Source organism: Chrysoperla carnea, chromosome 1 (genome assembly GCF_905475395.1).
Source record: "Chrysoperla carnea chromosome 1, inChrCarn1.1, whole genome shotgun sequence".
Lineage (NCBI taxonomy): Eukaryota > Metazoa > Arthropoda > Insecta > Neuroptera > Chrysopidae > Chrysoperla > Chrysoperla carnea.
In genome coordinates, this window is record NC_058337.1 from 3,956,357 (window position 1) to 3,970,226 (window position 13,870).

The window sequence follows — 13,870 nt, forward strand, 5'->3', positions numbered from 1 at the left end:
TATTAATTATGATTTTTTGAAATGGATGTTTCATTTGACTGGTTTGTTCTTTTATGTTAGTTTTAGTCGAACTTTTTCTCAATTTCTTGTTACTTGGGGAATATTTTTTAGGAGTTATTTTTGACGAGGAACTGTTAGTATTCAAGGATTTCTTACTATATTTAATTTCACCAGCTTTTATCCTTTCTTCGATTAGTTTAACAACTGATGGACGTTCGATAATTATTAAATGATCAACACAAGATTCTGGTGAAATATTTTTATTAACATTTTTCTTACATTTTTTAACAGTTTTTATAACACTATATTTTGGGGTTTTAATCGGGGGTTTAGATCCACTTTGAACAGATATTTTTGAGACTTTTGTAATATTTTTTTTCTTTTTCGTAAGTTTTTTGATTACATCAATGGAAGATTTTACTGGAACTTTAGTGGACCTGAAACTTGTGTTATTTTTGTCATTAGAATTTCTTGTTGCCAATTGTTTTTTTGGTTTATACATTTCTAAAGTTCTTACTTTTGGTTTATTCGATGTATAAACGGATGAAAATGTTGCATTACGATATGAATCTAATTTTGTATCGAATTTCTGTTTATTTGCAGTACGTTTTAATATTTTTTCTTTACATTTTTGTGGTTTTTTATTAGAGATTTCTCTTCTGGAATCTTCACTTCTAGTTCTCGGAATATAATTCGTATACACTCGTTTTTCTTCAACCGAATTAGACGTGAGTGGACGTGATTTATGATATCCACAATATGTCTCATCATAATCATTTATAATTGATTCTGGATTACAATATCTCGAAAAATGAATTGGTCTAGGTTCTGTTTGATAATTTTTTACGGTATAATCATTTGGGTCATACTTTTTATAAGTATCATGCGCCGATTTTGATTCGAAAGGCTTAGCTTCTGTTTTATGTCGATTTAGGGCACTATTTACTCTATCATGTAATTGTCTTGCATGGTATTGATATTGACCAAGACTTGGAGATGATACTCTACAATAGTCATGTTCTGTTGATTTCTCATCCTATAAAAGCAAGGTTTTGAAGGTACTCGAAACTTGGAGTATAGTTTTAAACTTAGATAAGTCGATGGGACTTTCGAAAAAATGGTCTTAAAACACATTAATTAATTCGCGCTAGAGTAGAAAAAAATAGTTTTTCACACTCTTGTAGTGGAAAAATGGCTGTATTTTAATGAGGTATCTCCATTCATTTAGCACCCCATATATTGACATATTGACGTTTTAAGGTTATATTCCGAACTATAGTCTTGCCATCTGTGGGTGAATTATATGAAGTTATCAAAAATATTAGTACCCCTTTGATAAAATAAAGAAAAACGCAAAAATAATTTTGTTTTGGAATTTGATGAAAGTGGGTGGATGGGGTAATTTTGGTCCAAAAATTATAAAAATCTGGTTATTTTAATGATTGGATGCAGAGTTTCTGAGATATTGCAATATTTGGATCGATTTTAGTCCGTATCTCAATAAATATTCAACCAGTCATCAAATGCACCCGATTTTTTTACTTTTTGGGTCAAAATTACCTTATATACTGAGTTTTATCAAAATTGGAGATACAAAAAATTTTTCGATTTTTTTAAGGGGTACCCCTTTGATAAAATCGAGAAAAACGCAAAAAATAATTTTGTGTTGGAATTTGATGAAAGTCGGTGGATGGGGTAATTTTGGTCCAAAAATTATAAAAATCTGGTTATTTTAATGATTGGTTGCAGAGATTCTGAGATATCGCAATATTTTGATCGATTTTGGTCCGTATCTCAATAACTATTCGACCAGTCCACAAATGCACCCGATATTTGTACTTTTTGGGTCAAAATTACCTTATATACTGAATTGTATCGAAATTGGAGATAAAAAAATTTCTCGATTTTTTGCAATTTTTTTAAGGGGTACCCCTTTAAAAAAATCGAGAAAACGCAAAAAAATTTTTGTTTTAGAATTTGATGAAACTCGGTGGATGGGGTAATTTTGATCCAAAAATTATAAAAATCAGGTTATTTTAATGATTGGATGCAGAGTTTCTGAGATATCGCAATATTTTGATCGATTTTGGTCCGTATTTCAATAACTATTCGACCAGTCCACAAATGCACCCGATTTTTGTACTTTTTGGGTCAAAATTACCTTATATACTGAGTTTTATCAAGATTGGAGATTAAAAAAATTTCTCGTTTTTTTGCAATTTTTTTAAGGGGCACCCCTTTGAAAAAATCGAGAAAAACGCAAAAATAATTTTCTTTTGGAATTTGATGAAAATCGGTCGATGGGATAATTTTGATCCAAAAATTATAAAAATCTGGTTATTTTAATGATTGGATGCAGAGTTTCTGAGATATCGCAATATTTGAATCGTTTTTGGTCCGTATCTCAAAAACTATTCGACCAGTCAACAAATGCACCCGATTTTTGTACTTTTTGAGTCAAAATTACCTTATATACTGAGTTTTATCAAAATTGGAGATAAAAAATATTTTTCGATTTTTTGCAATTTTTTTAAGGGGTACCCCTTTCATAAAATCGAGAAAAACGCAAAAAAATTTTGTTTTGGAATTTGGTGATAGTTTTTGGATGGGGTAATTTTGATCCAAAAAGTATAAAAATCAGGTTAATTTAGTGATTGGACCTATAGAAAGTTACAATATATAAGTGAGGACTATAACGTGATATTCTTTGGTTTTAAAGGAGAAATTGCCTAGCAAAGCGGGCGGTTATCTGCTAGTGTGTCTATATTTACACAAATATTTATTTTTACATACATTACCGATTAAGATTTCTGTTAACTTCATATAATTCACTCACAGATGGCGAATAATTCGCAACATACCTTAAATTATCCCACCGATCGACATAAAAGTTTGATTGACGTATCGTGATTGGTTTTTAGACTGTTTTTAATTAAAGTCCTTCAACTGAACAATTCTAATTGAACTATTTTTTTTTAAGAATCGACTTATCGAAGTTTTGTTAAACTATAAAGAACCATTTTCCTGTTTCATGGTCCTCCAGAATAACGGAATCATTTATCATAAATAGTTAGTACGAGTCTTATTCTTTCCGAGTAGTTTCAAATGGTGTTAAGGTATTTCTATCGGAATGAGAGAGAACGCGATGTCTTGGAAAGAGAAAAAATATAGTTCTCTGAATAGTAGTTGTATTGGTGCAGTAAATCTGTCAACGCTACAACGAATATTCGCATATATTGCTCATATGTGCACACAGTATAGCAAGCAGAACATGGTCACAGCACAGAGGTAAATTGTACAACGTTGCCGCTTGTACAATTCACTTCTGTATCCTACGTTCAACTGATTGATTCTCACTCATAAATTCTCGACATTTTATGATGTCATTCAGATATCGATTCATTAAGCACAAACTCCTGTATTTACAGGAAAATGGTTCATTTTGAATAAATCCATATACCTTTCCTAGACCCATATTTGATGGAACTTCGTTGAAATAATGTTGATATTTATCGCAAACAACACATCGATTATGTACTAAAGCATCACACACACATTTTGGAGCTAGAAATAATTTTAGCAACCAATAAATTTCGATTCAATTACGCATAATTATTACCTGAAATTGTTTTACATTGATGTATTGGTGACGTTAATCGGCTTTTACAACATTCGCACGGAGTTATTGAGCAGTAATTATTGTTATTATCATCAATGGAATTCACATTTCTAAAAAAAAACAAGTGTAGTCTAAAAAATTTTAACTGATAATTATCGCAAAGTTTGAATCAACAGTTTTTTTGGAAAAATAAAATATAATATAAATGTTTTTGGAATTTTGACAATTTAAGAATAAGGTTGCTGGATCCCTGTTGGGAAAAATATTTGAAGAAAGAATAAGTCATAAGAAATTCTGGGGGAAAAGTCTGGGGAATTCTGAATATCTTAACGATTTGGACTGACTTTGAATTCAGAGTTCCAAAGACTTTTTCAGAGTTTCTAAAACTTACTAAGATTTAGTCTTTCTTCAAATATTTTTTCACTCAGGGATTATAAAATTTTCAACAAAAATAAAAGTTTACCTTTGTCTATTTTGTTCATAATTTGTATCATATAAATCTAATTGCTGTTTTGTTCTATAACTATCCAATTTACTCAAAGAACTCGGGCGTAATCGATTTTCATTTTGTCCGCTGCGATCGCTATGGCATACACCACGTTGTCGTCGAAATTTTTCTGATCGTCCACAATGTGCTGATCGTATAACTTTTGGATTTAAAATATATGTTGGACATTTTTTCGTACATTTACTCATTGTTTCTTTTATTGTTGTACGTGTGGCGATTTCAATTTTAGGTGCAATTATACCCTTTAAAAAATGATTAAATTAACATTAATTGTTCTTTAAAGCAAGATATTCAGAAAGAACTAGAAATTCAAATTGAAATTTTGTTACGAAAGATTTGGGCAGTACGAAAGTTTTATAATTCCATACTTTGTAGCACAGAAGGTGAATATGAACGTTCTGCGCCGCTTTTTGTCTTCCTCTTCTTATCAGAGTTAACAGGTTAAGTAAGGTTGAAACTTAATTAAGAAGGGAAAACGCGAACTTGAGGCGACTGTTAGTCTAAATTGGAACTGCTGAAAATGGGTCCATTCCCAGTAATCAATGACGCGTTTGGCAATACATGACGCCCCAAGACCTAAGCAGATCATAACTTTAACTTACAGGAAATGGTGGACATGGATTCATTAACAATTCTGTGTCTACTCCAGTAATTAATTGTTTGTTCCCGTCTGTTGGATACAATAAATTTGATAGACATGTTTTAAAATTTGATAAAATAATTCCTTTCGATCGATGTATTTCTGACCATTGAACTAGCTCACAATATAAATGTTCCGAATCTTAAAAAGAATAAAATAATATTGAATTTTCAAAATTTTGATATTTTTGATGGCCCGGGAGATAAACGGAAAAAAACCGTGCCAGATGGATGTGCCGAGCCTTTCAAAGCCAGGGAATTTCATTTTAGAATGACAGATAGGACGATATTTAAGAGTGATGTTAAAAGCTCGATGCAGTCATCTCCCATGGATTTTTCCCGCTTATTTCCTGGATCATGATGTCCACATACTTAAAGCATTTTGTATATCAGATAAACTTTTAGCATTTGATATATCTTTTGTAAATTTAAATTTTTCATGTATTAGCAATGGAAATACTGGATATATTAAGGACGTTTCACGCCATGTATCAAACATATATATACACAATGAAACTTTTCCATTATTTGGGCACAGCCAAACGCCAGGACAAGTAATCTGAAAAACATAAAAATACTTTCTACAAAATCGTTCCAATTGTTCTTAGAATATAAATTAAATAACTAAATTCGTAGCGCAGAAGCTGCGTCAGCTAAGCGAATTCCCTCAGTTATTCATGATAGCACCCCTTTTTAAAACTTTAATTTATCGATATCTCGACGTAAAAACGGATCTTCATTTTATAATATTTCGTCAAGTTTAATTAAATTCGGCTAAATTCTATCTTGGTGCTTATAAGGAATGATAAGCGTGCGATCAATTTTTACATGCGTGCGAAGTAGACTTAATTTTTTTGTACTGATTGTGAGTAAAGTTTACTTACTGCATGTAAATCTAATTCAATACTCAATTGAAACACTTTTCGGGTCATTATGTGTATACGTAAAAAAATTCAAAGAAAATTTAGAACTTAAAAACTTTTTACAAAAAGATTTTAATAAAAATAATAATATTTTGATAAAAATTTTAATAAATAAAAATAAAAAAACTTAATTCTACATTACACTTAAAAATAAAATTTTGACATATTTATAAAAAATAAATAAATATGAACTTAAAAATAGAAAGTTGTTATTTGGAGTAGACTGTTGTACATTAAAATGATTATAAAATTCATTTCCATCGCATCGATTTATAAAATATTCTTTTTGCCCCCTCACATTATAATACGAATGTGTTATATGTTGTTTTAAAAGAGAATTATAAGCTCTCATTTGTGTATTCACGCTTTTTAGTACCGGAGCTATGTTAGGAAAATTCGGCATTCGTGTTTCCGTTATTTGGATATAAAGGAGTCCCATGTGTCCTGGTGGAAAAATATTTGAAGAAAGAATGAGTCTTAAAAACTCTTAAAAAGTATTAGAAACTCTGAAAAAGTCTTAGGAACTCTGAATTTCTAAACTTTTTTGGACTGTCTAATTTAGAGTTATTCAGACTTATTCAGCCCGCCCAAATTATGCAACGCCCGCGCATTGGAAAGAATTTAAAGATGCATCCATGAAATTAAGCCACATTTATGCCAAATGGTCAAAGAAAATTTCGAAAAAAAGTTCTGATGTGCCAGAAAAGCCTTGGAATTTTATATCGATCCTATATTGCATACTCTTAGAACTTTTAAAACCTTTATTTTGGGACATCCTTTATAAATCCTATATTTTCAATGTGTGAAACAAGGAATCTGACAACCGACAAGGACAAACATAGACGATGGCGTTACTATTGTAGTAGTAACTATTTCGGTCTATAACTCTTTCCATCGGCTGATGTTCAAATAAACAGAAAATTTTTTTTGTGCATCTAAAGTTAAGCCTTTTTAGGGTGATTTAGCATGCTGCCTTTCGAACAAAAATCGGTGGAATCTTGCACGTTTATTTCAACTCCATCGGGGAATATTTATAACCATTCCTTATACCACAGCTCCGGTACTATTTAACACGTTTGTTTAGTGTCAAGGAAACCGTATATCAAAACAAAGATAAAGAATATCGGGTAGTTTGCTTTAAATCGATTGTTTAACAAGTTTCGTAACACTTGTTCCCTTTCAAGTTTGTAAGAAAGTTTCTTTGTTAGAATTGATTTTTTTAAGATAATGTATTCATAATCTAAATAATTAAGCGTGACGAGCTTAGGAATGATTACGCACAAACAAACTAAAGTTGTAGTCGCCCAGTTTCCTTCAGTGTGCTTTTAGAACTTATTATTGGTTTAATTTCGTAGATGATAAAATATTATTTGTGGTTTTATGATTTAGTTTTCTAAGAATTTATGGCGAAGGCACCTAATATTAACACCTAACCGATTGGAATTATGTGTACCAAATGAAATACAAAAAATAAAATTATAAAATATATTTTAAAATAATTAATAACAATGAACAATTAACATTTAATTTAACGATAAAATAACGAGGATTCTTGAAACTGTTTTTTCGCTTTTAGATGAAATTACAAAGTCCATTTAGTGAATTAAAAGCATTTCTTAATTTATTTCCACAGTAATTGTCAATTTCTTGAAAATGAATGTCAACCTCGAAATGTAACGTTACTTTTGGATCTTGTTCTTCGTCCTAAAGCAAATAAAATTTGTTAGATTTTACCTTGAAGCTTTCACTTTCATCCAAAGACACATGACCTACCCCTACCTCAACACCAAGAGTTGGTTTCATAAGTACTTTCTTTTCAACCCCACCATAATCAGTACTACGGTTTAACGAAAACGGAAGATCACAATCTCTCGGTAAAAATTCAGATAATGGAGTACAATATTCAGCGCAAGTGTTTCCATATTGATAATCATCACAATCTCCCCATTGAACTAATTCCATAAACAAGTGCTTATCTCCTACACAAATAAATCAAATCTGATAAAAAAAGCATTAAAAATTGGATGTTTAAAAGCGATATTTTGATTGGATTGAAATGGTTTGGTCCGGCCATAGTCGAATCAGAAGAAATTAGGAAACTCAGCGCTAGGCAAATCCTGGGTTTCAGTACATCAGTTGGTTATAATAGCCACTCAAAAGTGTAGCGGGGATAGAGTATAAGGGTCTATTTGGCTAGGTTCTGTGAACCATTGCTTCGAGGCGCGTTGCTCGAGCATGGCCCACTAACCTCCATACCATACCATACCATACCATATCTACTAAAAAGCTAAATACTTTACCTAATAAAAGTCTATCGCAACTAACTTCGTTCGGAGAATCGATTTTTTGTTTAAATGACAATGTTTCGTTAAACATTAATGGTGATTTTGGTGGTTTCCGGGATGATTCAGCTTGAGCACCCAATGCAAATACACATAATGATACAGGACCTTCGTTTATATCAAAACGTAAATCTGGACAAAATGCCTGTACGGATATAAATACTAGAATTAATGAAAACTTCGATTCAAAAAGAAACCCTGGTCTAAATTTTCCCAGTACTGCAACAGTCAAAACCTTAGTTATTAGCAATTTTGAGTAAATCAAATGCCTTTTTAGTTCGTAAATAGCTCACTATAATACTTATGCTATATTAGTATCCAAGGTGCAGAAAAACACTTCATAATTGGAAAATTTTGGATTCGCGGCTCAAAAAGAAAGAAACAGTCTTTGGGTCGTTATTTCTACTTACGGATCTCAAACAAACGTCGACACCCAATTCATAACTATATTTTTTCTTATGACACTGCTTTGGTTTTCCCCACATTTTTTTGATTAATTAATTTCTTTTGTTATAAAATTACAAAAAATTTTCATGTATATGAATTTAATTTGACAAATAATTTATTACAAAAAACACAAAATTCAAAATTACATAGCAACCATAGAAAAATTTCACAATTTGAATGGTATGCCAGTAAATTTTTCCAATTTTAATGCGCGATTTTCAGCTAAAGATTCCATTATTTTGGTATTTTCACTACTAACTCGTGGACAAAAATAACGTCGATCACTTCGGTCTATTTTAACTAATGGTTCAATATACCATCCATAGCTGAAAAAGAGTAAATTCTTTAAAAGGATCTAGGGCACCGGATTTAGAAATCGTTAGTCTCAGAGACGTATAAGGACTGTAGGGTTTCGGAAATTTTTTTAACTTCCAGTACCGAAGTTACCGGATTTATTTCTGGACGGCATTTATGTAATTCGCTTCGAATAATTATGCTGAGTTAATATCTGGCAACGCCGTACATTTTTGCTGGTGCAGGAGTGAGACACCAAGGGATGTGACATTCATATTCTCACCTGTACCGCGCAAAACTGGCGCTTTAACTTACTTTTTTATATACAGGAGCATCTTTTTCAACATGACTCCTGGTGAGTTTAACAGCCTACAAAATCTTCCAATTCGATTTTGTTTGAAATACGAGCAATAAAAATTATCCTGTTTAAAACAATTACCTATGATTAACGCTGTCAGGTTTTGAAACTTTCTCTTTTAGATCTTTCCTCAAGTAATAAATATGGTTCATCAGTTCTTCATCGACTTTCGTTAAGTCTACAAACTCATGTCTGGCATAGAACTTTGTAGTTACATGAGCAACTATATTTTTATATCAAATATTAATTAAATTCAGAACAATTTATTAAAAATTAATAAAGAAATAATTACTTTTTGGATTTGGTCTGTAGCTCTCAACAATTTTATAATTATTTTCCAATTTTTTATAAAGTTCTCTTTGTGCGAGAGTTTTTGAAAGACTGTCTGAAGGCATTTTCTTTAAAATAAAAGTATAATGTTTTTATTGGTATATTTTAAAACATAAAATATCTTTTTTCTCAATAGTAGAAAATTTCTACCATTTTATTTGTGACGTTGTAATCATAAACCTGAAAAAAAAGTAGGCATCCTTTGATTACAGTAAAACTTGTTTTTGCTTTGCCTACTTAAAGAAATGGTCTTCTGCATTGAAAATGTCGGCTGATGTTTCAGAAGTAATGCCCATCCCTGGAAGGATTCCGAATAGCAATCAGTGCCATCATAATGGCTGCTTGGAGAAAGAAACCTTACCTCATGTGCTCGATTTTTGTTCCCGAAATGAACTCCTCTGTAATACTCGTCATCACATTGTCAGAAGTACCATTGCTAATAAATTACTTAGACTGTGGATCAAGAGATTGTTGCTGTCCAAACTGATGGTTCTAAAGCTCCTTTTGGATACTTAATCCAAAAGTGCGGTTTGAACAGAACTTATCAGAAGCTGAAAGTGCTGAATTAGAGAAGAGAGTAATCTGTGAACCCCTTGTTATGGACCTAGCTAGAAGATATCAGATGACCCTCAAAAGTTCTAAATTGTTGGCCTGCTCTTTGGTGTTCGTTACTACACAAATCTCCCCTTGGGCTCTCCTATTATTATAGAGGAAAAATAAACTTCGTAGTGCCATCTGATCCAGAAAACCGGACTAGATAGTCAAGAGACGACTATGTCTCATGATTGCACAGGACTCCATCTCTTTACTCTTCGTTAGTTTGATGTGAACAATAAAAAGCCATGGATCCGTCTTCAATCCTGCAGGAGATAGAAAAAAGTGTGATATCGGAGTGTCTGCTATACAAGGTGTCCAGAAGTAACAGGCGCCCTTATTGCATTAGGTAAAAAATAAAATTCCAAGACCAAAAGTCCTCTTCCATTTTTTGATCCAATGCAAGGATATCCACCATTTCCTACACATTCACACACTTGTATACGTATGCATACGTACACGCAAGCGTAACGTTGAAAGCTCTTATGTCTCCTGCAGTTGCTTACTATACCTCCCACCCCCCTACTGTCTTGCCGCTCGCGCTTCTGATTGGCTGTCTATTTTAATTAATGGCTAATTATCAGTGCATCGGATGAAAAAATGGAAAAGGACTTTACGGATTATAATTTTATTTTCTACCTTTTGCAAAAAAAGACGTCTTAAGGTATTCAAATAAATGATTTCTCAAACAATAGTTTTATAAAATTTTTAATACAAACTTTATTTTATAATTTTCTACAAATGAGATAAAATAGTACAATTATTAAATACAAATAGAAATCACAACATTGAAGTTTTTTTTAAGTACTTAATACGAATTTCCATTTCATTTATTGAAAATCTTTAATTTGATGAACCTCCGACACAATATGGCGATGAATGACGGGAAATTGTATTTCGGTAATACGTAAATATTTAGTATGTCCGCGGATGGGATTGAAAAGTGTAAATAAAATTTTAGAAATAATTTAACGACGTATTTTAAATCTTATTTTTCATTCTTATTTTTTGAATTTCGCGTAGTAAATTATCAATTGCCTAAGAAAGTGGAGTTAAATTCGTAAAAACTTCTCGAGTACGGGGGAGAGTACGTAATAGACTCACACTGAAAACAGTGTGAGGGCGAAATAGAGTGTATGTATGTGCAATGAAAATGTTTTTTCCCACTCATTCTGTGACACACTGTATTTGAATTTAAACACAATTAATATTTTTCTAAACTATTTTAATGAGTCATTAACCTGACTACATAAATTATAGAAAATGTAAAAAGTAAATAAAAAACTATGACACAAAATATATAAAAGTATAAAAATTCTATCAACATTTTTTCTTGAGACGTTTAACTTGAATTCAACTCCAAGAAATTTCGACGATTTTCTTTTTTTCTGTTCATTATTTATTTTATTTAAATGGCATTACGAGAAATTTTTCGAGAAATAAATCGATAGATAACAACACAATTCGAAAAATTTACTAACAGATTGAATTTCTAAAAATGACAATCTGTCAATACACGAGGCGATAATGAATAAATTGAAGATTTCAATTTTGAAAAATGGAAATTATGAAGTAAAAGATTTTATTCATAAATTTTCAATAAATGAAATAGATTTTCTATACCACTAGTTTGGAATGTACGAACAAGGATAAAAATTGCACAAATAAATTACTTAAAAATTATGTGAGCTGTCATTACTTACACGCTAATAGAATTTACTCTGCCTCTTTTCTATGGAAACGATACTAATTTAACTTTTTAGTTTTTGCTTTTGTGTTTTTGAAAGATCCTCGATTTTTTTGTGTATGCATTGTGTTCAGAATTTGTTTACGATCATCTCCATTTGTTGGAACGAAGTTCCTTAACGCGACTTGTCATGGTGAGCAAACTGGTAGAAATCATCACGTAACGATGTGAGATATGTTTCGTGTGTGTGTGTGTTACATCCATGGCAAGCATGATATGTTCACTTAATATTATTTTTATTATTGATAAATGGTAAGTAATCGGGTGGCCTAAATTGGAACTACTGAAAAAGCAGTCCACTTACTGTTTAATAGTACAAATTTTTATCGCCAGTTGACGGGATTTATCTGATTTGAATTTGAATCTGGTAGTCGAAATTGTATTTACTGAATTCGGGTCTTCTTCTGATTTTTATTTAGTGCGAATTATTATCGCCAGTTGGCGAGTTGCAACTCTCATTTATCAATAGTAAACGAATTTTGCTTTTTTAATCCCCGAACCAAAAAAAGGTGTTATAAGTTTGACCGCTATGTGTGTGTGTCTGTCTGTCTACCGGTGGCATCGTAGCGCCTAAACGGATGAACCGATCAGGGATCTTTAAAAAAAAGTTAAATAAGTGTCGTTAGAAGTATTTAACTTTTAGAAATAGTACATTTTTTTTAAAAAAAGCTTAGCACAAAACATAAATATATAAAAATATTTCGAGATCTTTGTTTAATTAATACTACATATTATAGTTTTTGTTTTGCAAAAAAACAAATTTGGAATATCACATTCTAAATAATTTAGAAAATGATCCTAAAGATTTTTTTAAAATAGATTAATAATAAAAAGCTGAGGCACTCTGAATTCGCTGAAATTGTATAGAAAGGTATTTGTTTTCGGAAAGCCAATTTCGATAAAATATGTGGCTGTAACTGTCCGCACGTATTAAATGGAATTCTTTACTGATATCTCGATTTATTATATAGTATGTCACAAAAATTTGGATAATGGCCTCCAAGGTCTCCGTGAGTAACACAATTCTTCGACATAATAACTGTATCCATAATTTTAGGACATCCTATAGAATGATTGCCATGATGACTGTTTCTTGTGTACGAACGGTTAATCGAAAAATTGTAATTGTAATAAAAATATGTGCCTAGCACATACGCTGAAGAATATTTCTAAAAAATATTTTTGGACCTTTACGCAATGAGTGTGTTTTTTTTCGCTTAGAATTTTCGAAATATAAATTTTAAGCTATAGATATAATATTTATATATTATGGCGAAAATAAATATATAGCAATAGTTTTATACCAAAAATATACACTTTTTATACTTAATTATTTTATTTATGGCAGAAATATTAAAAAATAGGATATTTTATTTTTATCGAATTGTGAGAAAATGAAAATTATAAATTGAATTAAAGCTTTTGTCCGATTCAGAATAATCTATTCAGAAATTTCATTTAATGGTAAATGATCATTCATTAATCTTCTCATTTCTTTAAAAATATATGAAAATCTCGCGGTGATTGAACTATTAGATATCTGCGGACAGGGCCTGATTAACCATGTTGGGACCCCTAATCGATGCGTTGGATTATAAAATAATATTGAAAAAAGAAAATATCCTATTTATTTATAAAAATTTATTTTACAATCGCACTCAAATTAACCTAAAATTTACTAATTAAATATATTTATAATATTCGTAAAAAAATCAGTGCTTTTATTTTCAATTTTTCTTTAAAAAAAAATCGATAAAATATATCGTTTTGAGTTTTTAAAAATAAATATTTACAAAATTACTTAAATTAAAAAATGTACAGATTTCGAGATTACAATAAACAAAATTTAAAAAAACATTTACACTACACTGAAGTCTCTTCATTGGCATTTTTTCTAGAAAAAGAAAAAGAAAATTTGGTCAAAAATTAAGTTTTGGGTTGAAAATAATTATTAAGAAGCTATCGCACTCTTCTCGTTTTGACCGTATAGCCCTCGGAGGTAGAAAATTGAACAATTAAAGGCTTTTTAAAATAGCATATGCAATGATTGTTACATAAATGATATAACG

General features: G+C 30.9%; 4 protein-coding genes across 4 annotated transcripts in view; all 4 read right to left on the reverse strand.

Moving 5' to 3' along the window:
* Positions 1 to 254: 254 nt before the first annotated feature.
* LOC123290450 lies at positions 255 to 5,698 on the reverse strand. The gene is made up of 8 exons (XM_044870630.1): positions 5,651 to 5,698; positions 5,139 to 5,325; positions 4,730 to 4,908; positions 4,083 to 4,369; positions 3,635 to 3,729; positions 3,461 to 3,564; positions 518 to 1,036; positions 255 to 443 (listed from the first exon to the last, which is right to left on the reverse strand). The coding sequence occupies exons 1-8, from the start codon at positions 5,696 to 5,698 to the stop codon at positions 429 to 431; spliced, it is 1,434 nt and encodes a 477-aa protein (XP_044726565.1). The 3' UTR covers positions 255 to 428.
* A 1,543-nt stretch (positions 5,699 to 7,241) lies between these two features.
* Positions 7,242 to 8,516, reverse strand: LOC123290536. Its single transcript, XM_044870759.1, has 4 exons — positions 8,442 to 8,516; positions 7,990 to 8,176; positions 7,469 to 7,668; positions 7,242 to 7,393 (listed from the first exon to the last, which is right to left on the reverse strand). Exons 1-4 carry the CDS (start codon positions 8,514 to 8,516, stop codon positions 7,262 to 7,264), a joined length of 594 nt encoding a protein of 197 aa, XP_044726694.1. The 3' UTR covers positions 7,242 to 7,261.
* A 128-nt stretch (positions 8,517 to 8,644) lies between these two features.
* On the reverse strand, positions 8,645 to 9,525 carry LOC123290538 (protein FAM183A-like). The gene is made up of 3 exons (XM_044870760.1): positions 9,423 to 9,525; positions 9,212 to 9,353; positions 8,645 to 8,804 (listed from the first exon to the last, which is right to left on the reverse strand). The coding sequence occupies exons 1-3, from the start codon at positions 9,523 to 9,525 to the stop codon at positions 8,645 to 8,647; spliced, it is 405 nt and encodes a 134-aa protein (XP_044726695.1).
* A 4,100-nt stretch (positions 9,526 to 13,625) lies between these two features.
* Positions 13,626 to 13,870, reverse strand: part of LOC123290559 (protocadherin-like wing polarity protein stan) — a 75,674-nt gene continuing 75,429 nt past the window's right edge. Inside the window, exon 23 of the mRNA XM_044870785.1 lies at positions 13,626 to 13,695. Within this exon, the coding sequence (XP_044726720.1) occupies positions 13,665 to 13,695 (31 nt within the window). The 3' untranslated portion in view covers positions 13,626 to 13,664. The remainder of the gene's footprint in view (positions 13,696 to 13,870) is intronic.